The 23,899-nt window shown below is 40.0% G+C and overlaps 1 protein-coding gene across 3 annotated transcripts; it reads right to left on the bottom strand.

The window, feature by feature from the left end:
* Positions 1 to 8: 8 nt before the first annotated feature.
* LOC135475675 (mucin-4-like) lies at positions 9 to 22,843 on the bottom strand. 3 transcript variants are annotated; one of them, XM_064755616.1, is made up of 6 exons: positions 22,670 to 22,843; positions 18,734 to 18,785; positions 5,920 to 13,505; positions 3,570 to 5,530; positions 922 to 1,005; positions 9 to 236 (listed from the first exon to the last, which is right to left on the bottom strand). In XM_064755616.1, the coding sequence occupies exons 3-6, from the start codon at positions 13,494 to 13,496 to the stop codon at positions 181 to 183; spliced, it is 9,678 nt and encodes a 3,225-aa protein (XP_064611686.1). In that variant the 5' UTR covers positions 13,497 to 13,505; positions 18,734 to 18,785; positions 22,670 to 22,843; the 3' UTR covers positions 9 to 180. The 3 variants fall into 3 exon arrangements, with proteins under 3 accessions (XP_064611686.1, XP_064611693.1, XP_064611678.1); XM_064755623.1 differs by lacking the exon at positions 22,670 to 22,843 and adding an exon at positions 19,507 to 19,535; XM_064755608.1 differs by lacking the exon at positions 18,734 to 18,785.
* Positions 22,844 to 23,899: the final 1,056 nt, after the last annotated feature.

Raw genomic sequence — 23,899 nt, forward strand, 5'->3', positions numbered from 1 at the left:
TTGCCCATACATCACTATCACAAGGCAGAATTGAACACAGGGCTACAGAGCTTAGGCCCGTCTTACTTTAGGCGTAATACGCTCTTGATGCGCCATAGTATAAGACTTCAAGGGAGGACACAAGAGTTTGTAGTTCACAGATTAACCTTACCTAATAGTGATGTCACACTAGACTGTAGCTCAGTCCTTTTCTCGGATTTCATCCAACAGTTGAAGTTTTAACTTCTTAATCTCTTCTGTTAAATAAAGCCACAAGTATATGTAGACACAAGCACATGTACTCGATGTGAAGTGGCAATTTTTCCATAAAACCAATAGTCGATACAGGGTACTTAGTTAGCTGTGACAAAAAAGATCTATCATTAAAGTCACTCAGTATGTCTACCTCGCCGCCAGTCAAATCTTTCACATCATATCTTTTAACGTTGGGGGCCTCCGTGGCTCAGTTGGTTAGAGCGCTAGCACAGCGTAATGACCCAGGAGTCTCCCACCATTGCAGTCGCTGTGAGTTCAAGTCCAGCTCATGCTGGCTTCCTCTCTGGCTGTACGTGGGAAGGTCTGCCAGGAACTTGCGGATGGTTGTGGGTTTCCCCCGGGCTCTGCCCGGTTTCCACCCACCATAATGCTGACCGCCATCGTATAAGTGAAATATTCTTGAGCACGGCATAAAACATCAATAAAATAAATAAATAAATAAATCTTTTAACGTTGGCAATGCACTTAAAGAGGCACCTGAGAGCCAGATGACATGGACATTTTGCATATGTCAAGGATGTTGTATATTTGCATCTGTTTTAACATAAAAACAATATTCACTTCACTTCATATCGAAACATTTTCCCTTTTCGATGTACAAATTTAATTATGAAATTGAGCCTTTTTAAATTAAATCACCTTGCAAATTTTGAAACTCACTCTTACCTTTCTGAGTATTTCTCTCTGTGCAAAGGCTCCTCAAAATTCTGTTATGACATCTCTGTGACCACATCAAAATACGTAGTGTATCTGACAACACAAAAGCAGAACCAAAGAAAATATACTTCATACCTGACAGAAGATAATCTAGAACAAAAAAGGTGTATGTAAGTGTGGCAGAAACTTGTAGTTGTAGAAACCCCTCAATAGTTGTTAACCACTGCCGTGTAAGGTGTATGTAAGTGTGGCAGAAACTTGTAGTTGCAGAAACCCCTGAATAGTTGTTGACCTCTGCCGTGTAAGGTGTATCCAAGTGTCACAGAAATTTGTAGTTGCCAAAACCCCTGAATAGTTGTTGACCTCTGCCGGGTAAGGTGTATGTAAGTGTGGCAGAAACTTGTAGTTGCCAAAACCCCTGAATAGTTGTTGACCTCTGCCGTGTAAGGTGTACGTAAGTGTGGCAGAAACCCCTGAATAGTTGTTGACCTCTGTCGTGTAAGGTGTATGTAAGTGTGGCAGAAACCCCTGAATAGCTGTTGACCTCTGCGGTGTAAGGTGTATGTAAGTGTGGCAGAAACTTGTAGTTGCAGAAATCCCCGAATAGATGTTGACCTCTGTGGTGTAAGGTGTATGTAAGTGTGGCAGAAACTCGTAGTTGCAGAAACCCCCGAATAGATGTTGACCTCTATGGTGTAAGGTGTATGTAGGTGTGGCAGAAACTTGTAGTTGCAGAAATCCCTGAATAGATGTTGACCTCTGTGGTGTAAGGTGTATGTAAGTGTGGCAGAAACTTGTAGTTGCAGAAACCCCCGAATAGATGTTGACCTCTGTGGTGTAAGGTGTATGTAAGTGTGGCAGAAACCCCTGAATAGTTGTTGACCTCTGCGGTGTAAGGTGTATGTAAGTGTGGCAGAAACCCCTGAATAGTTGTTGACCTCTGCGGTGTAAGGTGTATGTAAGTGTTGCAGAAACTTGTAGTTGCAGAAACCCCCGAATAGTTGTTGACCTCTGTGGTGTAAAGTGTATGTAAGTGTGGCCAAAATTACAGCTACTAAAATTGAAAAGGAAAAGGCAGAAAACCAGAACTTAAAAAAAGGGAGGGTTAGATGAAGGGACTAAATACAAAGTGGATGCACAATGTGCATAATTAACCATTATGATACTGATGACCTAACATACAAGTACTTCCACAGCCTAATAGATTTGGCTATGGCCTCACTCCTGCCACAGCCAATCAAAATTCATCACCCAGTGTCGCTTGTGTATTAAGTCAGGGTATCTAGTTAAAGGTAGTGGTTTTCTCCAGGCTCTGCCCTGTTCACTACAACCATAAACCTGACTGATGTCAGATATTACAGTGAAATATTCTTGAGTATGGTGGCAAACTCCAGTCAAACAAATACATACTGTATTTCACCTCAAGTTTGGTTGATTAAAATCCACTTTTAAAAGAAAAATAAAGGCCTTAATTTTTTTCTGATACTTGTAAAACATTAATTAAATTTCATAAAAACTTTTAAATGTCCATATAAGGTGGATGAATAATTCGGAATCAAGCAAAATGTGTCATTTGAAAAATATTTCACTTTAGGTGAAATACGGTACAAGTGTGTTCAGCACCTCTAGTGGGATGAGTTGATGCAAGCTGTGAAAGAAGAGTAACATTACTGCTGACGAAACACCCTTCTGATTAATACAAGAAGGCTAAAACCCACCGTTACTATTATCATTGACACCACCTGTGTTGGAGAGCTGTGGTGAGGTTATCTGGCCCTGGCCAGACTTGCTGTGGGATGGTCCTCTGCTCTCCTTCACACAGGAATCATTAACAATGTCTGGAGAGTCCAGGTCAAGCACCTGCTCCAGAGTTGCCTTCCCTCCTGTAGACAGCCGTATCACTGTAACTTCCATTACTTACAAGACATATTAAATCCCTCATATGCAACACATGTTTAGGTTATTTATTTATTTATTTGATTGGTGTTTTACGCCGTACTCAAGAATATTTCACTTATACGACTGCGGCCAGCATTATGGTGGGTGGAAACCGAGCAGAGCCCGGGGGAAACCCACGACCATCCGCAGGTTCCTGGCAGACCTTCCCACATACGGCCAGAAAGGAAGCCAGCATGAGCTGGACTTGAACTCACAGCAACTGCATTGGTGAGAGACTCCTGGGTCATTACGCTGCGCTAGCGAGGTAACCAACTGAGCCACGGAGGCCCCCACATGTTTATGATACAAGAATATTATACATACAAAATAATATACAGCAACCTAATTTCATGGGACAACATACTTCACCCATGTGCAAGCTTAAAAAGAGGGAGATGGGCATTTGGGGGGGGGGGGAGGGTAAGGTTGAACACTGCAGTCTAACTTTCCACTGTGGTGATATTTTCCTTTAAAAGACTGCAGTCAATTGGGAACTCTTCTAATGCAATTTCAACAGCCACTTTCAAATTGACACTTTCTTTGAATAAGTAAGTGATTAGTGGAACTATGGTTTGACAGGAGACTGGATACAGGCTTGCATTTCTCTTGCCATTCAGTACCCATATCGTTTTTGCTTTAAGCAGATCTAAAATGTAGCTTGAGCTGTAAGTCAGTGCACAGCGACATATGTCCATATACAGGATCAAGGAGTGACATACCTGCAGAGTTCTGTGTTTCTGGCGACTCATACAGTAATGATTGAGCGTTGTTATGCGCTGTATCCCTGCCATGCACTCTCGGGCTATCAGAGGTCCGTGATTCATTTGCCAGCAGTTGAGGATTAGTGATCACGCAGGATGATCTTGGTTTATAGTTCTTAGACCCTTGGTTATGTTCTATTACAGTAGGGTTCCCTGTTGAATAATTGTTCATAGTCACATTCTCAGCAGATGAAGAACAACTCTGCATTGCTGAGGCTTTGTTCTGAGGTACAGACCCACAATTCTGTCCAGACAATCGTCTGTGAATCCGTGACAAGTTGTCTGGTGATGACAGCATTACATGGTCAGCAGATAGGTTCTTCTTCCTGGCAGCTACAGTCTGAGCACACAAAATAGGGTCAGTATCCTGGGCTGGGCATCTGTTCCTGGCAGCTACAGTATGAGCACACAAAACAGGGCCGGTATCCTGGGCTGGGCTTGTGTTTCTGGTAGCTACAGTCTGAGCACACAAAACAGAGCCAGTACCCTGGGCTGGGCTTCTTTTTTGATCAAAAACATGCTTTGCTGCTCCCATCTCATTCTGCATTGATGAGGTGGGTTTCTGTAATGATGAGGTGGGTTTCTGTATTGGTGACGTAGGACTCTCCACTAAATAATTCTGTTGAGCGGACAGAGAATTCTGCATCAGAGAAGTTCGATTCGTCTGTGTAGCAGATGTGGGACTCAGTGATGAGGTAGAATTCTGCTTTGATAAAACACGATTCGCCACTGTACTCTGCTCAGCTGATATCCGATTCTCTCTCACAACAGACAAAGTACAGTTCTTAGACCCAGAATTGCAAGCCTGTACAGAAGAATTCTGGTGTGCTGATGAAGATATATTGTTCCTCACAGATGAAGAATGGTTATGTCCCAAAGCATCAAAGTTAGTCACAGAATGAAGCATCACTGGTGTTTGGTCATCTGCTGCTGGAGAATGGGCAGAAGGATGGTTTTGTGAAGCATTTTCGAGAACTACTGAGGTCTGGTTTCTCAGTGGTGTGATATGATATTGGTGAGGAAATGATGCAGTATAGTTCATATTTAATCTAGTATGGTTGTATTGTGTCATATGATTCTGTAATGATGCAACATGGTTGCGCCTTGACAATGCATGGTTCTGTGATGGTATGTCAGGGTTCTGACCAGACATTGGAAGGTTCTGTAATGATGCACCATGGTTCTGAAATGACAATGGAAGGTGCTCTGATGATGGGTCAGGGTTCTGACCAGTCAGCGGAAGAGTCTGAAACGATGCAGCATAGTTCAGGCCTGATGGAGTAGGGTTTGGCCATACAGCATTGGAGTGCTGACTTAAAGACATCTGTTTCAGCCTAACTGGGCAGAGGTCTCTCATCTGAATCTCATTATGTCTTTGGGCAATGGGATGACAACCTTGAAACTGATCTGGTACAGGTTGTTGGTACAATGGTGCTGGGTCTGTTCCTACTGCTGATGTAAGTCTGCAAGATCTGTTCTCAGCTGAACCTTGGGCACTGACAGCAGGGGCACGCTCCTGTATTGCAGACACACCACGGGAAAGTGTTCCTGAAGCCTGTCTCTGGAGTGGGATGCCAGGCCTGTTTGAAGAGACAAGTTTCTGTAAGGCAACTGGACCCTTAGACACAGAGGTTTGAGGGGTTGCCTGGGGGGTGATACCAGACATTCCTACACTGGACATGTTCTGCAGGCGTTCACTGGAAAACTGGTCATCCGTAGGCCACAAGGCTACACTTCCCTCAAACAGTGAATCATGGGGTCTGGTAGATGGGTCATCCCTACATTCCTGTGGAGACTGCTGACCAGGCACCTCTACTTGTACATGCCCACTAGTGGCCACACAGGGTAGTGTTTGTTTGGCTTGTGCTTGTGCGATGTGCCAAGCTGCAGGTGGCTCAGGTTCCTTATTCACTGCCCAACTAAAACAAAAAACAATGCATAAGAGAAAACACAAACACATCAGCAGAAACAGCAAAGCTTTAAACAATATTCAAATGTGTAGAAATCAAATCAATCAAAAACTGCTTTAACCAGCATTTGTCTTTCTTGCATTGTATATGTACAGTAAATCTACAGATTTTAATACTGAACTCAAGTGGGTAAATATCCAGGGCTATCTTAATAATGCATGGGCACTCTAATTCACAATTTCCTTGTTATTCTGACATTAATAATCTACATATGACAAATTAAGGCACTTTTTCAATATTTTGGCCAACCAAAAAAACATGGGTTTGTCTCTGTGAGTTCAGAGTGCATATTAAGCAAGTTGGACAGTTTACAGATTAAGTAAACTTACAAAACTTACCGTTCCTTTGCATTCTTTAAATCACAACAGAATTGATCCCAAAGAAGTTTTTGCTCTTTAGACAGCTTTCCATATGGCTGTATCTCATGCTTTGACAAAGAAAGTAGTGGCTGGATCTCTACACCGGGTGGCAACATATCATAATGAAGCAAAAAGTCCAGGGGGTTCATCCACTGACAACATGTTATGCAACAGATGCACCTGTTCCCGGGAACAAAAAAGAGCTGTGGCCAGACAACCCCGCTTGATGTTAACAAAGTTCCCTTTGTTGTAATCTTGCAGTGAGTAACAGGTATACAAGTTCTCTTCCAACGATCCCTAGGGTTTACTTCCACAGCTTCTTCATGCGCATGCTGTCCATTTGGTTCTCTTGGATGTGTAAGACCACTTCTGTGGTTCGTCTCCCCTAGCAGGTTGCTGCCTCTTTCTGCTGAGATATTTGTATTGCCTCTTTCTGCTGAGATATTTGTACTGCCCCTTTCTGCTGAGATATTTATACTGCCCCTTTCTAGTGAGATATCTGTACTGCCCCTTTCTGGTGAGATACTTGTACTGCCCCTTTCTGGTGACATATTTGTACTGCCCCTTTCTGCTGAGATACTTGTACTGCCCCTTTCTAGTGAGATACTTGTACTGCCCCTTTCTGGTGACATGTTTGTACTGCCCCTTTCTGCTGAGATACTTGTACTGAACCTTTCTGGTGAGATACTTGTACTGCCCCTTTCTGCTGAGATACTTGTACTGCCCCTTTCTGGTGAGATACTTGTACTGCCCCTTTCTGGTGACATATTTGTACTGCCCCTTTCTGGTGACATATTTGTACTGCCCCTTTCTGGTGACATATTTGTACTGCCCCTTTCTGGTGACATATTTGTACTGCCCCTTTGCTCTGAACAATCAGTGTCAGCACTCCTCTGTTGATCAGATTCAAGTTCTACATGAAAACGTACTACTTGCTCACTAGTCTTTCTATTTGAACTGCTGCCTTCAGCTGTGGACCTGAAGTCAGAAGGTGGCTCTTCTGCTTGTGGTATGTGCCAACATCTGGTTTTTGAGAACGGGGAGATTTGATGATGGGACTGTTTTCCTGTGATGCCAGTTACAATCCGCTCAGCTGATCTTATTACTGGCTCAACAGGAAGGTTGAAGTGAGCACCTATAGAGCTAATGCTTGCACTTGTCTCTCCTGTTCTGTCCTGGTCCGGATGTTCACTGCCTTGCCTCACACTTCTGCCAGTTTCAGTGTGTAGCTCATGGGATGTGGTAGATTCACTGCAAATACCAGGCTCTATTTTCACAAATTTTGTGACATGCAGTTCATTACTATTATCCTCTTCTCTTTTGCTAACTCTTCCCATAGCGTTTTCCTCAATGAATTCTCTCAGAGTGCTTAAATGTGTTTCTTGACTGCTATTGGTCATTCTTTTTCCAACAGCAAAACTTGCGTAGTTCTGAGTTTGACTGGAATTATATGATCCACAGACATCACCTGAACTATGACCTCCACGTGTTTCATGGTCATCATTACCACCACTGTTTGTCAGATCCTCCATTGGAAAACTTGAAGCATTATTTGAAGTATCACTAACAACTTCATCGGTGCTGTTGTTTACAGTGAACGAATTCACAATGCCTTCACTTGGTATAATGTCTTCGTGAAGCTGAATACTGCGATTAGAGTCACTTGACAAGCGATGAGTCTTTGAACATTCCATGACATTACCCCCTTTGTCACTGGGGGGCAAACATTCTGGACATCCACCAGGTTGCTGGGGACTTGCTTCACCAGGACTACCACCTTTATTAGCAACAAGGAGTTTGTCATCACTAACTGAGGGGGTAGCAGAAACACTGGATTCAGATCTATAACTTGATGTATTCACATCACTACTAACAGATGCTTGATGTGCAGGAAAAAGTTCCTTTGCTTGGCTGCTATTCAAGACTTTTTTCCTTTTATGCTGAGTATTTCTACCAAAGTCCCCTTGTGCCTGTACCTTGGAGGTGTTGGGGTTAGTAACAACTCTTGTCTTACTGGACTGGGACTTGAGCCCTTCTTGTTGCATTGCATACTCATCAGGAAACCCTTCACTGAGCAACCTCTCAAAAAGGTTAAGTGGTTCTGGCTTCCTCACTTTTGGTTGCTGAATCTCGGCTTGACCATCACATGGCTCTACCAAAAGAGACATTTTGCTGCTTTGGTGTGCCTTTTCTATGTTCTGTATGGAGGATGACGACCTACTGGAAGGACCACTCTTTTCATTGGAACAGGAAACAAGAATGCTCTGCCTACCATCCTCTTTATCGCTGTTGCCATTTGCAGAGATTTCAGCTAACTTATCTGAAGATTGTTGCTCTCCACCTTTGCTTACATGGGATTTCTGTACAGGATCAAGTTCATTATTTCCAAAGGCTAGTTGTGTGTCTGGAACACTGTTGTCACATTCCTCATCTGTTGCGATGAACAGTCTATCACCTGGACTACCAGGTGAGCTCTCGTCTAAGCTGTCTTCTAATTTATCATGAGGAGGAATATGCCTCGTCACATGTCTTGCTTGCTTGACTTTCTGATTGCGAATTCCACAAAATGCAGAATACTTCTTCTTCATTTTATCTCTTAAAGTAGTATGGGATAGCTTAGAGGCATCTGCTGACCCCATTCTTCTTCTCTCTCTTGGTTTTGTGTGAACTTCACTGTCTAGGGAGATGCTTCTACTCCATGTACTCACAGGTTGACCAGAAGGATTTTTGAGGTTGCTGACCTTATCATGATGAACTCCTGAACAGATTTCAGCTGGATGTCCCTTGTCTTTTTGGTCAGGGCCTTTCTGTGTCATCTGTGGGACCAGGTCTTCCCAGGTTGCACCAGAAGGCAATGTTTTCTCATAGATCCTGAGCTTGTCAGAAGGAACTGTTGAGCCATTTTCGGCTAGTTGTTCATCCTTTCCATGCAAGTCCATCACGACACTGACTTGGTCTTGCTCTTCACATATGTCCTTCCTTTGTTTCCCACCCTGAACTGGTTGTCCATTTTTAACTTCACTGCTGCTTTTATTCAATGAATTCATCTCACTGGAAGACTTTTTCTTTCTAACCCACTGCTCATTATCCATTGTCTTCAGACTTTGATTTATTTCAGTGTTATTTGATGAGAGAACGTTTTGTGCTTGGTTCGCTCTGTCACATTTGTCATGTGACAAGTTGCTATTATTTCTTCCCACAGTTTGGTCCAGGACAGTAACGTCTGAGCTTTGCGTTTTGCTCTGACAATTGTTTGTTAAAGTGGTATCCATAAAAACACTCTCCTGGTCATTGTTTAAACCATCATCCTCAGTCCCAAAACTTTCTGTCACAGATAAACTACTTCCTTCTGATTTCCCTGTAATTTCTGTCAATGCGTCAGTTGTCAATTGGCTTTTCCTTTCATATAAATTCTTTGTAAAGTTTATATGGTTTTGAAACAAACCAGGTCTCCGGTTAGATGACTTGGGATTGCCCTTTTCCTTTACAATGTCCATACGACAATCTGATGAGGGAAGTTCCGTGGTGTTAGTTTCACTCATACGCTTCCATGAGTTTTGGCTTTTACATGTACCTTTTGATGAAGTCATTCCTTTAGCCGGTGGATCAGTTGATCCCTCAACCTGGATGCCTTTCTGGCTTCTTCCTTTCTGCTTAGCTGTCTTGGAGGAATCTAATAATCCAGACCCTTCTCTGCATGTCTGAGATTCACTCTTATGATTTACCCTCTTGTCTGCTGACTTATGTGGTTTACTTCTACCATCTATCCTCTTGTTTCTGGGTTTGGCTTGTGACTCATTCTTAAGATCTATCCTTTCCCCTTTTGTAGCTGTAGATTCACCCCTGTGATGTGTCCCCTTGTTTCTTGTTTTATTTTGAGATTCACTTCTATGTTCTATCCTCTTGGTCCCAGGTGTATCTTGAGATTCACTTCTATGATCTAACCTCTTGGTCCCAGGTGTATCTTGAGATTCACTTCTATGATGTATCGTCTTGGTCCCTGGGGTATCTTGGGAATCACTTCCACCATTAATCATCTTGGTCACATATGTACCTTGAGATTCACTCCCAAAATCTATCCTGTTGGTTCCTGGCTTATCTTGAGATTCACTTCTATGATCTAACCTCTTGGTTCCTGGAGTATCGCGAGATTCACATCTATGATCTGTCCTATTGGTCGCTGGAGTATCTTGAGATTCACTTTTATGTTCCATCCTCTTGGTGCCAGGTGTATCATGAGATTCACTTCTATGATCTATCCTCTTCGTCATATGTGCATCTTGAGATTCACTCCTATCATCTATCTTCTTGGTTCCTGGCTTATCTTGAGATTCACTTCTATGATCTATCTTTTTGATTCCCGGCACATCTTGAGATTCATTCCTATGATCTATCCTCTTAGTCTCTGGAGTATCTAGAGATTCACCTTTATCATTTATCCTCTTGGTTCCAGGCATGATTTGAGAATCATCATTATGATCAATCCTCTTGGTTCCTGGAGTATACTGAGATTCACTCCTATGATCTATCTTCTTGGTTCCTGGAGTATATTGAGATTCACTCCCATGATCTATCCTCTTGGTTCCTGGAATATATTGAGATTCACTCCCATGATCTATCCTCTTGGTTCCTGGAGTATATTGAGATTCACTCCCATGATCTATCCTCTTGGTTCCTGGAGTATATTGAGATTCACTCCTATGATCTATCCTCTTGGTTCCTGGAGTATATTGAGATTCACTCCCATGATCTATCCTCTTGGTTCCTGGAGTATATTGAGATTCACTCCTATGATCTATCCTCTTGGTTCCTAGAGTATATTGAGATTCACTCCTATGATCAATCCTCTTGGTTCCTGGAGTATATTGAGATTCACTCCTATGATCAATCCTCTTGGTTCCTGGAGTATATTGAGATTCACTCCTATGAGCTATCCTCTTGGTTCCTGGAGTATATTGAGATTCACTCCTATGATCTATCCTCTTGGTTCCTGGCATATCTTGAGATTCAATTCTATGATCTATCCTCTTAGTCCCAGAAGTACTGCGAGATTCACATCTATGATCTGTCCTTTTGGTTCTTGACATATCTTGAGATTTATTTCTTTGATCTATCCTCTTGGTTCCCGGCATATCTTGACATTCACTTCTAAGATCTATCTTCATGGTTCCTGGCTTACCTTGAGATTCATTTCTATGATCTTTGGTTTTTGCTCCTGGCATATCTTGAGATTCAGTTCCGTTACCTATCCATCTGTCTCTTGTCTCATCTGTAGATACCCTCTGTTTATCTACTCTCTTGGTCCCTGTCTCATCTGAACATTTTCTTCTGTGATTTATCTTCTTGGTCCCTTGAGTATCTCCAGATTCTATTGAATGATTTATCCTCTTTTCTTTAGAAGTATCTTCTGCATTAGACTTGCCTGCTGAATCCAGTTTTTTGGTATGAGGAGCGCTCGAGTACATTTTTCGCTTGGTAGTAGATGTAGTTTCCCCACATTTACTCTCCTGTTTCTGCTTGCCAGGCTTTGTGTTGATAGAGGAATTTGGTTCCGTCTTTGACATGTTTTCTGTACTCATTTCCTTTGAGATCTCCAATGAATCAACTTGCCGAATGTTTGATTCACTCAGGTGTTTTTGCCTTTTGACTTCAGTGGACATTTTACTACGAATGGTTGATTCACTAGATTCCTTTTTGGCCTTGGATGAACTTATACCATTTGTCCGAGGTACCTCTTCCTCGCTGCTCACTGACTCAGTGACTGACTTATGTCTCTCCTTACTGCATTTCATGTTGCCTTTTTCTGTGTCATGTTTCTGACTTGGAATTTCTGGCCTCTTCTTGATTACACTGCCAATCTCAGGTTTATCACTCTTGTAGCTAGGTGACCCAGTCATCTTCTTCCATTTAGCACCACTGCCATCCGATGTGTGTTTTTGTTCACTCTTCAACTCATTTACTTCTAATTTCCTCTTGATGGTCTTCGTGGTACCTCCTAAATCTTGCCTCCTAAATGTTGCCTGCTGTTCGTTCATTTCTCCTTTCTCGGAGTTTTTCTTATCAGATGACTTGTGTTTCCCATTCCCAGAGTGTTTCTTACTCCTGTTAGTCTTTTCTTGTACATCTTGTTCTGATGAACTAGTACATGAAGATCCTTTTTTGTGCTGACCAGATGACTCTAGTTCTTTATGTTTACAAGTACCTTCCATAGATGAGTTTGCTTCATGTTTGTGTGATTCAGTCAAGCTTTGGTGATCTTTTTCAATGACAATACTCGCACTTTTGGAAATGAGATCATCACAGTGAGGAATCTCACCAGATTCCATTCTTTTCTCACTTGCCTGCAAAACAGCAGACTGGATATTTTTGTCACTTTTTTTTCCATTTGACACTGACTTTTGTTGAACTATTCCCACTGAATTATCTGATGAAATATCCTTCTCTTCCCTTTCAGAATGTTGCTTTTTCCTCTTAGCATCAGGTAAGAGTTCACAGCTATCTCTGCATTGGTCTGGTTCACTAGTACGCTTCTTTCTCTTAGCTTTCTCATCTTTTTTTTCAGAATGTTCTGTTCTCATCCCACTATCTCCGTTCGATAATGCAGTCTCTGTTTTGCTCATTTCCTTGCTCCCCTTACTTTTCTTCTTTCGAATGGTATCACCCGACAGATCACTTTCATGGAAATCCTTCTTCACGAACTCATGAAAACCACTCTCTTTTGGTTTCTCATCACACTGTTTTTGCTTACTGTGCAAAACATTCCTATGTAATCCATGGCTGGGTGTTTTGTCCATTAAATTCTTGCCAGGATTTTTCTTATTCATTTCATTCATAGTTCTGCTAAGACCAGAATTCACTTGAGTACCACTTTCATTACTGTAATCTGAGGAGTTGTTCAGTCCTGTTTTTAATTTCTCCAGTTGCACAACAGAATTTCTGTCAATTCGAACACCACTACAATTACCTTGTAGTGAGACCTTGTCACATTGAGATTTTGTAGCAGTGTTTTTCAATACGTTCCCTCTCTCACTTGTTTTTAGCCTAACAGGAAGAGAAAATGTGTTATTATGAGTGAATGCAGTCTTTGACTGTTGATTTTCTGTCTGATGATTTTCCTTGTCAGCCCTCAAACAGTCTTTCACAGCTGACACAGTGGACTGCAAGCCGGAATTTTTACCAACATGTGCTCCTGACACAATGTTTGACACAATGGAACTTTTCACATGCACTACAGATTTGGAGGTTTTCACTGCAAGATTCTTTCCCTTTACCGTCTTCTCTGCAGAACACTTTTCATTACCACTTAAACCATCTTGACTGTTTCCTATCCTTGCCTCTCTTGTGTCCATTTGAATATCTCTTTCATAATTTTTCTGAAGTTGCTCTGGTAAGGTATGAGGCAATTCACCATCTTTTTGAGAGATTTCCATGATATCCGGAAGAAGAGGAGTTTGTGGTAAACTATCCAAATAACACCGATTGAAAGTCCCTGGTACACTTTTCCGAGCTGTGTTCTTTAGAGGCAGGTATGATCCACTTGCTTTTCTGGCATCCATGATTAGTATCTGCAAAGAAAAAAACACCAGGAATTGACCATTAAGTTGATCATGTATTTTGCCGATATATTTGTTTTAACAACTGATTTTGGTTTAACGCCATGAATTTTTCACTTATATGATGGTTGTCAGTTTTATGGGTGAAAGAAAACGAAATGCCTGGTGTTAACAACTGATCTTTGTTAAATTACTTATTTCTCCACACAAGATGTGTTTATATGCACACCATACTTCTGGAAGATAAGTGGGCTTTAAGGAATGATCAGACTGTGCCACTGGTCACAAGAACATCATATTAGGGGACGCTTACTGTACCCAAGGCAGAAATCTACACTGCACCTCATGTATCTCAAGGCAGAAATCTACACTGCACCTCATGTAGCTCAAAGCAGAAATCTACACTGCACCTCATGTATCTCAAGGCAGAAATCTACACTGCACCTCATGTATCGAGGCAGTCAGTTGGTTAAAAGCAAAGCAAAATGTGAGTCACATTTCAAAAACTGTATTCAGCAATTCACATGTGCCTTTTTTAGTAAGGGAGTTAGTGCTTGGAGGTGAACACGAGTGCTTAGAGTGTGTGGACTTGTAATGTGCCTCCTTGTTGTAGGACAGATTTCAACTGCTCTTTTATCTAGTGCTACTTCACTGAAATGACTTACAGAAGGCAAGTAAGCTGCCCCGCTCGAGCAATTATACTGACACAGGTTGACCAGTCATTGCACTATCCCCTTAATGCTTACCGCCAAGAAAGGAAGTTACAACTTTTCTCTCTTAAGGTCTTAGGTGTGACCCGATCCAGGATCAACCATGGATCTACAGCTCCCGAAGTGGACACTCCATCAACTGAGCTACCTTTTATAGCCCAACTATAAATTTATCTGATTGGTGTTTTACGCTGTACTGAAGAATATTTCACTTATATGGTGGGAGGAAAAAGGGCAGAGCCTGGGGGAAACCCAAGTATAAAAGTTGTACTCAACTACAATATGTGTTTTATGTAAAGTATGAAAATGAAATGATATTTCAGTAGGAAATCTACTCAACCAAAGCTTTATAACCCAGGTGTTAGTTGAGGCCAGCCAGTGTAAATTTATTTAAATAAAGTGTACATAAAGTCTACCACTATATATACATAGAAGAAATGATATACATCTAGGGCATGGTTTTCAAGGAAAAATATGTAAAAAATTCTATGAAGTTCAGAAAGCTGAGAAGATGAAGTTCAGCACTGGGGATATGGCACTGACGGACAATTCACTCAGAGTAGCCCTGTTGTAGAAGCCCTTATGAACTTGGCTGATGACTAGCGCTGAAACGTCACCTGATAATTGGCTGTCACATCAAAAACCTATCAGCTCTCAATTGTCAGTGTGGTTTCTTATAGTGGATGGACAGATATCAATGCAATAAATTGGATTTTGCATTTAGTTTAAGCGTTAAACTGATAAATTTTGGGCCCCACATTTATGACAAGGGAACTGAGAACAGCTGCCCGTGTCACAATGTGTACATGTTGGGCAGGATACGGCAGTAACTTGTCAGGGTGAGCTGGCAAGAAAACCGCCTCCACAGAGTCATTGCTTGAAGAAAAATATTGTGACTTTGCATTATTTCTCCATGGAAAAGTCAGATTTATTATGAAAAGTATCTTCCCAAAATCTGAATGAAAGAGTCTGCTGTGTCCACAAACATCACCCTGACTGAGCGCCAAAGTAAAACAAACATTGGCCCTTTGAACACGGAACAGAGCTGATATTCTTTGGTTTTGAACAAGGCGTTTTTGTATTTTCTCAGTGTCACATTGTTTAATACCACTGGTACAGGAGAGCTCCTAGGTTTTGTGATGTCACTCTTGATAGCTGTAACATAGCAACATGGCATCACCAAATGAGTGGCCAGGTACTGATGATTATTTTCTATTTATTTTATTGATAAGTGGTGTTGAACTTGAACCTATACTTAGTTGTTGCAGAGCCCTTTTTTTTGGCAGTAAATGTTAGATTGTATTTGAATCTTCTTGCAGAAGATGACTTTTACATGCAACTTGCACATTAATGTAACCACATCCTCCCCTCTTCCTCTGAGATCATACATGATTACCAGAAAGCCCTAAAGAAGTGTGATATGTTGTCCTTTAATTAGTGTTCGCATAAAGAAATTCAAGATCTGAAGCATGTCTGACCAAGTCTCACCCAAATAGTCGTTTTGGACTAACGACTAAAATTAACACATGCACACAATAGCAGTATTCAAACTTCTAAACTCCGTATGCTCAACACAGGAAATACTTCACTTTGCGCAGGTGCACAAATGCCAGTCTAGTACAGTGAGGGAGAACTTATGTTTGATTTCAGAACAAAATTTTAATAATTCCAAATTATCACAGTATTTAGCAATCTGGTCCACATAGTACTTCATTCTTTGCGTTTGTCAAATCGCTTTATTTTTCTAATTTTAATTCCACAACTATACAACTTGGGAAACAGCACAGAAACAAAGCACATGTGAAATCCTTGTGTCAGCAAAAAAACAGGCTGCAGATAACTATCTCCTGCTGTCCATGTAGCGACCTTTCTTTTTTTGATACTGCGTCCATCATATAATGTATGCTTTCTTTACATTTATTTCAATGACCAATGTTTCATTCAGCCACCTCTGTTTCATTTCAGTGACCAATGTTTCATTCAGCCACCTCTGTTTCATTTCAGTGACCAATGTTTCATTCAGCCATCTGTTTCATTTCAGTGACCAATGTTTCATTCAGCCACCTATGTTTCATTTCAGTGACCAATGTTTCATTCAGTCACCTATGTTTCTTTTCAGTGACCAATGTTTCACTCAGTTCTGACCACCTCTCTAATTTTTACAGGGCCCAAAATGAACACCTGTCTGCATTTTGATTATGGTGGGAGAAAACCATGGCAGAGCCATAGAGAAACCCACGACCATATGCTGACTGCTGAAGAAATCAGTTTTGGGACTATCAAGTGAAAAAATTTAGTTTTGAGCCCTGTTTTAAGAAATGGACAAGGCGAAAACATACAACCCCTTGGTTATTTATTTATTTTATTTGACTGGTGTTTTACACTATACTCAAGAATTTATCACTTATACGATGGCAGCCAGCATTATGGTGGGAGGAAACCGTGCAGAGCCCGCTGGAAACCCACAGCCATCTGCAGGTTGCTGACTGTCCCACTGCTTACCGTCACAATACCACACTTCTAAACACTGAAATATAAAAAAACTTTTAAAATATGTATTAAATATCAAAATTAGCCATTGCCATAAATGGGGTTCAATAAGTGATGTTATGGTTATTCAACAATGGTAAATGTGACACGTTGTTGTTCTATGTTCTATGTGCATGTCTACCATGTCATAACTGTTCTTGGAGCGAAGGAAATGGATAATATTCTAACAGAGAAATTACCCTTTACTGTTCATAGTTCACTACGGTTCCTTATTACGCGTTGTTACACAGGATACCTGTGTACAGTACAAAAGGTGCAAAAAATCTATATAAAATACAAAAACCTGATCACAATCCCTATCATCAACTAAAAAATATAATAAAACACCATAAACCACAAGTTACATGAATCTGAAAAGTCACATATTAGAATAACTTTGGTGACAGCAAGGAACAACATTTTGGAGGAATTGGTTTAAAGAGAAATATATGTGGAGATGCTTGTCCCAGTTTTGTTTACCAAAAACTTACAACTTGAGAAATCTTTTATTAATACTGGTGACATTTTTTGGCATCAAGGCAATATCCGTCCTAGGTGTTAAAATTTTAGTAAAGCTGCTAGATTCAGACTTGATAACCAAGGTTAGCCAAATAGTGTATTTTTGTAAAAAACACACACACACACACACCAGTATATATTTTGTGAAGAATTTTTCATACAACAACCATGGTACTTAGTGTAGACAAAAAATGACACAAGATAATGATCAATAAGCTAGTTCATGATCTCAAACAGGGCATTTTTCCCTTTTATCTGGACAAATGTTTAGTTTTTAGAACGAAGTTTTTTAAGTACAACTTAATATTTCACTATTTCTTCATATGTGGTACACTAGACACATTAGGTGTATTCATAGTATTGAAAGTAAAACAACATACTTCTGTTCTTGGGCAAATCAAAGTTTTGATACTAAAATAAATGCCATCGGTAAGACAACCCTTGAGTTGATTTATAGTGCTAGCCTGAGGTATAGATAAAAATGTCACCGCTACAGTAAATATATAGGTCTTTATATGTTCCGCTATTTATCACCAAGGTACTTTTCCGAAAGTAATGTTTTTTTAAACCTACAATCTATTTTTAAAAAATATGTCATGCCATATCCAGTGAAGTTTAATTCTCTTAACACAAACAGCTCTGCGAGTCGGCAAAACTTTGCTCATCTTAACATAGGGCTTGTGAAGTTGTTGCATCCTGTTGCATACATGATAACTTTCTCTCTTTATAGTTGTCAGTAAATGCTTAATGTAATTTTTTTTTTTAATACCTTTGTATTCTATGTTAAAAGTACATTGGGTGACACAATTAACTCATAAATAAGATATACACACATGCATGTCGATGTGTACTCACAAGCCTAAATACATACATACACAGTATATGTCTTCATATATGTAGGCCTACCAACTCAATACTGTAAATGTATCTCTACTCCATTGTACTCAACAACACTGCAGTAATTTTATTTTGGATTGTAAGTATCTTATTTTTACTTTCTTAAAAGCCATAGTGCTTTATTGTACATGGGATCATGGTTATGTTGTTGAGTCCAAAAACCTTGAGTGATGTTGGATAGTCTGGAAGGGGCTCAAGAGTTTGAATGCTCAATAGCCTGGTATACACACCTGCAATCGTACTATATGTAATGGTACTAGGCTCCTATATGTACATGTATGCATAGTGCCATTAGTCTATTTACAAAACATTGAAATATTAAATAGTCCTTAGAATTTCTTGCGCATTTTGTGTCCTGCATCTCTTTACTCATTAAACTGAAAATATTACAGGAAACACAGGTGCTATGGCATAAATAATGCCAAAGACAGCAAAATGACAGCGTCAGTGTGCTCGCTCTAATGTTAACAGATAGGCCAAGCCGACTTCTTTATATACCTTTTCGAAAGCGAGGCTGTGTATCTAGGTAGACGTGCATGCATGTAGCAGTCCTCCTCAAGATTGTGACAGGGGTTAGTATCTTACCTAAATAGTGAATGGTAATTGCCTTCATGTGTCTGGATGGATCTAGAATTGCCTGAAAAAAAAATGAGATAGTACAAACAAATTATAATTCACGCTATAAATATTTTGAAAAGAAATAATTTACTGCCATAAATACTATTTGTATACATACAGTGGGTCAACTTACACAGCAAAACGCATTTCTACAGTCCAATGCTAGTCAATAATATGCACACTAATAATATACTCGTGTGAGACATAACAGACAAAAGTATGATGTTAAACCTCAAGCACTCACTCACACATAACAAACAAATAGTAACAGGGGTCATAGTCCCAGTACACAGGCTGCTGACTGACGTGTCCAAATATTCCCCAACCAACACTGGTATCATTTTGTGTACTCGGACAAGAGGGGACCATAAAACACACTTCTGTGTCATCAGTGAAAGCAGTATTGACCCCAGGGATTTGCAAATTTGAGCTAGAATCAATGAGAATAGAAATATAAAATATACTTTGGTCAACTTACGTCCGAGTTAAAATTAGATGCCAGTCTGAATGCATATTATAATAAATACTATGTCAAAAACATTGCGAAAACAACGCGAATATGATTTATGAAAACTGACCATCGCTGGCATTGTACAAAGCACCATAGTAGTACGTGTGTGTACTGGCAGACTTGTATAACGTAGCTAAAATGTCTGCCATGGCATAAAACCCACCTTAGTGAGCATTTGTCAAGTAATACTAACAATTTCGTTGTTTGTGTTTTCAGATACTTCTCATACCTCTAACACAAGCACAAAGCCAAAAATTCAGTTTTCCCACGCAGCGACAAGATCAACTCGTTTTTCACCTCCGTGAGCCAAAGAGCTCTCTACTCTGTCTCCTAACTGGAGTACCTTTATGAAGACTAAGGTACCGTTAGCCCACACTATCCTTAGAGCCATTCTTTCTGCAGAGCTGGATAATGGTGACAGCTTGTTATCGGGTCTGAGCTGATGGCGAGATTGCAGGGAAATGGTCATTTAGATAGCGACTCTTTCATGTTTGTACACTTAAGTGGGCTGTGTTACGAATTAATGTATTTAATTATACGGGTACGGTACGGATACTTCTTTTGTTTTATTTTTCTTATTTCATTTCTGTTCTATGCAGTTGTTGAATAATTACAGTATGATTCCTGTCTTCAAATAAACTCACAAAAAACACAAGCCGATTCTGGTGTAGACCTATACCTATAAATAGATAGGTAGATAAATATACTTTATTTATCGTCGGCTTAAAAAGGCTTCAGGATTTTTTTCTTCACAACACATGTATTCAATAGTTTTCTTTGTGTTGAAGGCCGTTCTAAAAAAAAAATCCACTTCCATGCACTTCACGAGGGGCGATTAAAGTAATATTTATTGTAGCGGTCTTTATGTCACCCCAGGCTCTGACCCGCCATATTCTGTTGTCAGCAGGTGTTTTTCTTGTTCTCTCATTTGTAGGCTTTTTCTTTTGTTAGACCTTTTTTTTTAATATTTTGTTAATTAAGCATAAAGATTCTATTAGACAGCATTGGGTTATAAAGGCAGAATACATTCTAGCATCACTCAGACAACAGACTTTCTGTTAAAATTAACAGATCAATATTGTTAGTGTATAAATTTTAGGAACTTTATTATCGATTCTGAACGGTAAAACACCGTTGTGTTTAGATTGCGTGATAAAAAAATTAGCTCAGCTATGCAAGCCCGCCGTTCTGTCAGTCACTCATATGCCTACATAGTAAAGGAGCAGGGGATTTAAAGGTGAAACCTTTCTGCTTGGGCTACAGTGGAGACATATAGGCCTGTGGAATGGGTATAGTAGAGTGACAGGATTGACAAATTTCGCACAAAGGCATGGGCAACACAGCGCGTTCTCTACAGGAAGGATACAAGTGATGCAGACCCTTTCTTGTTACACTGTATGGCATGGACGTGAGCTCACGATCTAAACACGTGTTCATGTAAAACGGTATACATAAACAACTTGTATATACACTTGAATACCAAATCAATAAAAACAATATACCAACAATTTCTGCTGAAAGATGGGCCGTGTAAAAGTCCCAAATTTGTTAATGGGGTAATAACTGATGACATTCAAGGTCCAAAAGTAGAGATCATCTGAACTGGATGTCGTATAGTATGTACCACCGAACCTATGTTTCGCAGCCCGCCAACAAGCGTCCACGGGGTTACGACTTTATATATGTCAGCACATTAATATGGTATATCAGGCAATGGCGTATACCTTATACCTTACCGTCGTCGTCATATGACTGAAAATAGATCTTATAGCACAGCTAGCAAATAGCTCGTCTATAGGAAACACACGAATGCAAACCTGCAGCCCAATACAAAAAGCACTGAAATCATGAATTTGGTAACTTACAGTAATTAATATGCACACAGAGTATCAGCCATGGAACATCCCCATTGCGTTATTGAGCTTTATATGCACGTAAAATTTCAGGTCAATATATATGCTGTACTTTTTGAGATACCATGTACCTGTACATGCGTGCAAATCCTGAGCGCAACAAATGCAATACTTTTTGAGATATCACTCCTAACATTTTGTTTAACCGTGATTTTAATACACAGTAATTCAGTAATTTACTATATTTAATATGTACAACTGAATCAACGATTAAATACCCCCTCATGTGTTTTACATGTGTAAAACTACCTGCAGTATTTTTTATTTATTTTTTTATTTGATTGGTGTTATACGCCGTACTCTAGAATATTTCGCTTATACGACGTGGACCAGCATTATGATGGGAGGAAAGCGGACAGAACCCGCGGAGAACCCACGGTCATCCACAGGTTGCTGAGGATTTTTGTTTAAAGTTCCTTTGCCAGTTATTGGACGCCGACGCCATCGCTCAGGGTACATAGGCCGTGTCTGTATACTTTGTACAAGCGAGCTTAAAATTATTAAGTACGACATTAAACCCCATGCATTCTTTCATTCTTTATATTCGGCGTAAAACACAAAATAAACTCCTGGAATTTGTTCGCTGATTGCTGAAAAACCACTCTCTTAGAACGGCTATACAAAGCGCAAGCAACCATTAAACGCGCGGAGTCAGTTTAAGACGGCATCGAAACTGGTGAAAGAACATGGTGTTGTATATAGCTGTTAACGTAAATACAAGTCAGGGATGTGCAGTCGAAGTTAATTGGTGTCAATACACATGCAGCAATGTCGGTGTCGAAACTCAGAAGTCGAATATTCCTGTGTATGAAACATGGCTTTTTATTTGTTCCCTTACAGTGAATTTGTTTCGAACTTCATACAGTCCGAAGCATTGCGCGGCGCAATGACCCAGGATGCTCTCACCAATGCGATCGCTGTGAATTCACGCCCAGCTCATGCTGACTTCCTCTTTGGCCATATGTAGGAAGGTCTGCTGACTTATGAATGGCTGTCAACAACCAGCGGATGGTTGTGGGTGCCCCCGAGCTCTGCCCGGTTTCTTCCCACCATAATGCTGGCCACCATCGTATAAATGAAATATTCTTGCATTCAAATAAATATATAAATAAACCTATTTACGTTTGCCCAAGAGGAAATATAACTCTCTATATGAATACCTAAACTTGCCCTACTGTCTTCCTGGTTTCATGTTCTTATATTCACCATTTCATACAAACTGTTGATCTATCCAATATCAAAAGACACATACGGGAAGTGTTGATACTAGACTATTAAGTTCTCTTAACTGCGATATTTTTCTAGAATTTGTTTTATCAGTAACACTATAACCAACTTCCATACATGGTACATAGGCTTGCATTCGGCAACACAAGGTTAAACTGTTCCTTTTACAATTGAATGCTCAATATTTGTATGCGCATGTATATATAGTTTATAGCATATCGTCCGAGAATGTGGAATTATAGGCCTACTTACATACATGTTCGGCTGTGCAAAGCGTACCCGACCCACTTTCACAGTGTGTAATCCACTTAGTCATCATGAAATGCAAAGGAAGATAAACTACCAGCTGTACAGACAACGTACAGGCATGTATATGGATGCCTGTGCGCTCTCATTTGAACGAAGTGCTTTCTCCCCGTTTTCTTATCTTTCACCCCAGCTTGCCGGGGACACTTTGTCTCCCTGACTTACTTATTGGCTGGCCTATGTGATTATGCTTCCGCGAACTGTTGTGTATTTTACTATATGCTGTACGGGCCGTCGGATAAGTGAAAAATTCTTGGGTACGGCGTAAAACACCAATAAATAAATAAATAAACTATGCTGTACGTGTAAGCCAGAGATAGCATTTAATGTCATTATAACACCCTCTGTACAATGCATTTGAGACTTAACCGCATGTTTTAGATGTGAAAACTCTGGAATGTTCCATTATGAAGTTAGGGGTTTAGGTTTTTTGCATGTTTATATTTTATATAAATGTGTCTATTTGTGCGTGTGGCTAATGCCTGAATTATAGTTATTAAAATGAGAGAAAAATGTTGTTCCTTATATGTGTTGATTTCTGCCGGCTGTGGATGATGGTATTTTATGAACAAGCATTATACATATACAGCAGTGATAAACGCATTTCTAATTTTTTAAGCTTAAATTACGCAGACAATTTTACATGATGCACTGAAACTTTGATTACTATGTGATGTAGTATTTTAGTGTGATTCTTAGTGACAAGTTTGTTCATTTATCGTGTTATATTTATATCAGCAACTGTGAATGGTGTTTTATTAAAGTGCATGTGGTTGTATTTTTAAGTGAACATGAGATTTAGCAACTATCTAGTTTTATTGTGATCTTTATAATATTTAAAAATAATTTTTTACTGATCCATGATATTTAATTCATTTAATGTGATGCATATTTGTGTATATTGTGTGTAATTGTCGATATAAATCTTAATGTGTTTGTTTCGGTGTGTTTTCAGAACGCTGTGTTTCTCTGATAAAGATAATGCACTGTTAAAGAACACTGGGTGACAGAGTTGTGTTTTCTGTCGCTCGAATCATACCAGTAACAATGATATATCAGATTTCTCCTAGTGGAGGGTCGCAATATGTAATGGCGAGACAGAAAGACGTGTAACATTCGCGAACGGCATAGGCGTTCAGAAGTTGTGAGGGTGACTTTTACGTGTCAACTTGACCT

This window comes from Liolophura sinensis, chromosome 1 (genome assembly GCF_032854445.1).
Source record: "Liolophura sinensis isolate JHLJ2023 chromosome 1, CUHK_Ljap_v2, whole genome shotgun sequence".
NCBI lineage: Eukaryota > Metazoa > Mollusca > Polyplacophora > Chitonida > Chitonidae > Liolophura > Liolophura sinensis.

Bases quoted from the DNA above. Each gene is read 5' to 3' on its own strand.
- LOC135475675 (XM_064755608.1), bottom strand. The intron at 1,006-3,569 runs GTATGTCACTCC...TTGTGTTGTCAG, and splicing joins AGAAACACAGAACTCTGCAG to ATACACTACGTATTTTGATG. The intron at 237-921 runs GTAAGAGTGAGT...TTTATTTAACAG, and splicing joins AGAGAGAAATACTCAGAAAG to AAGAGATTAAGAAGTTAAAA.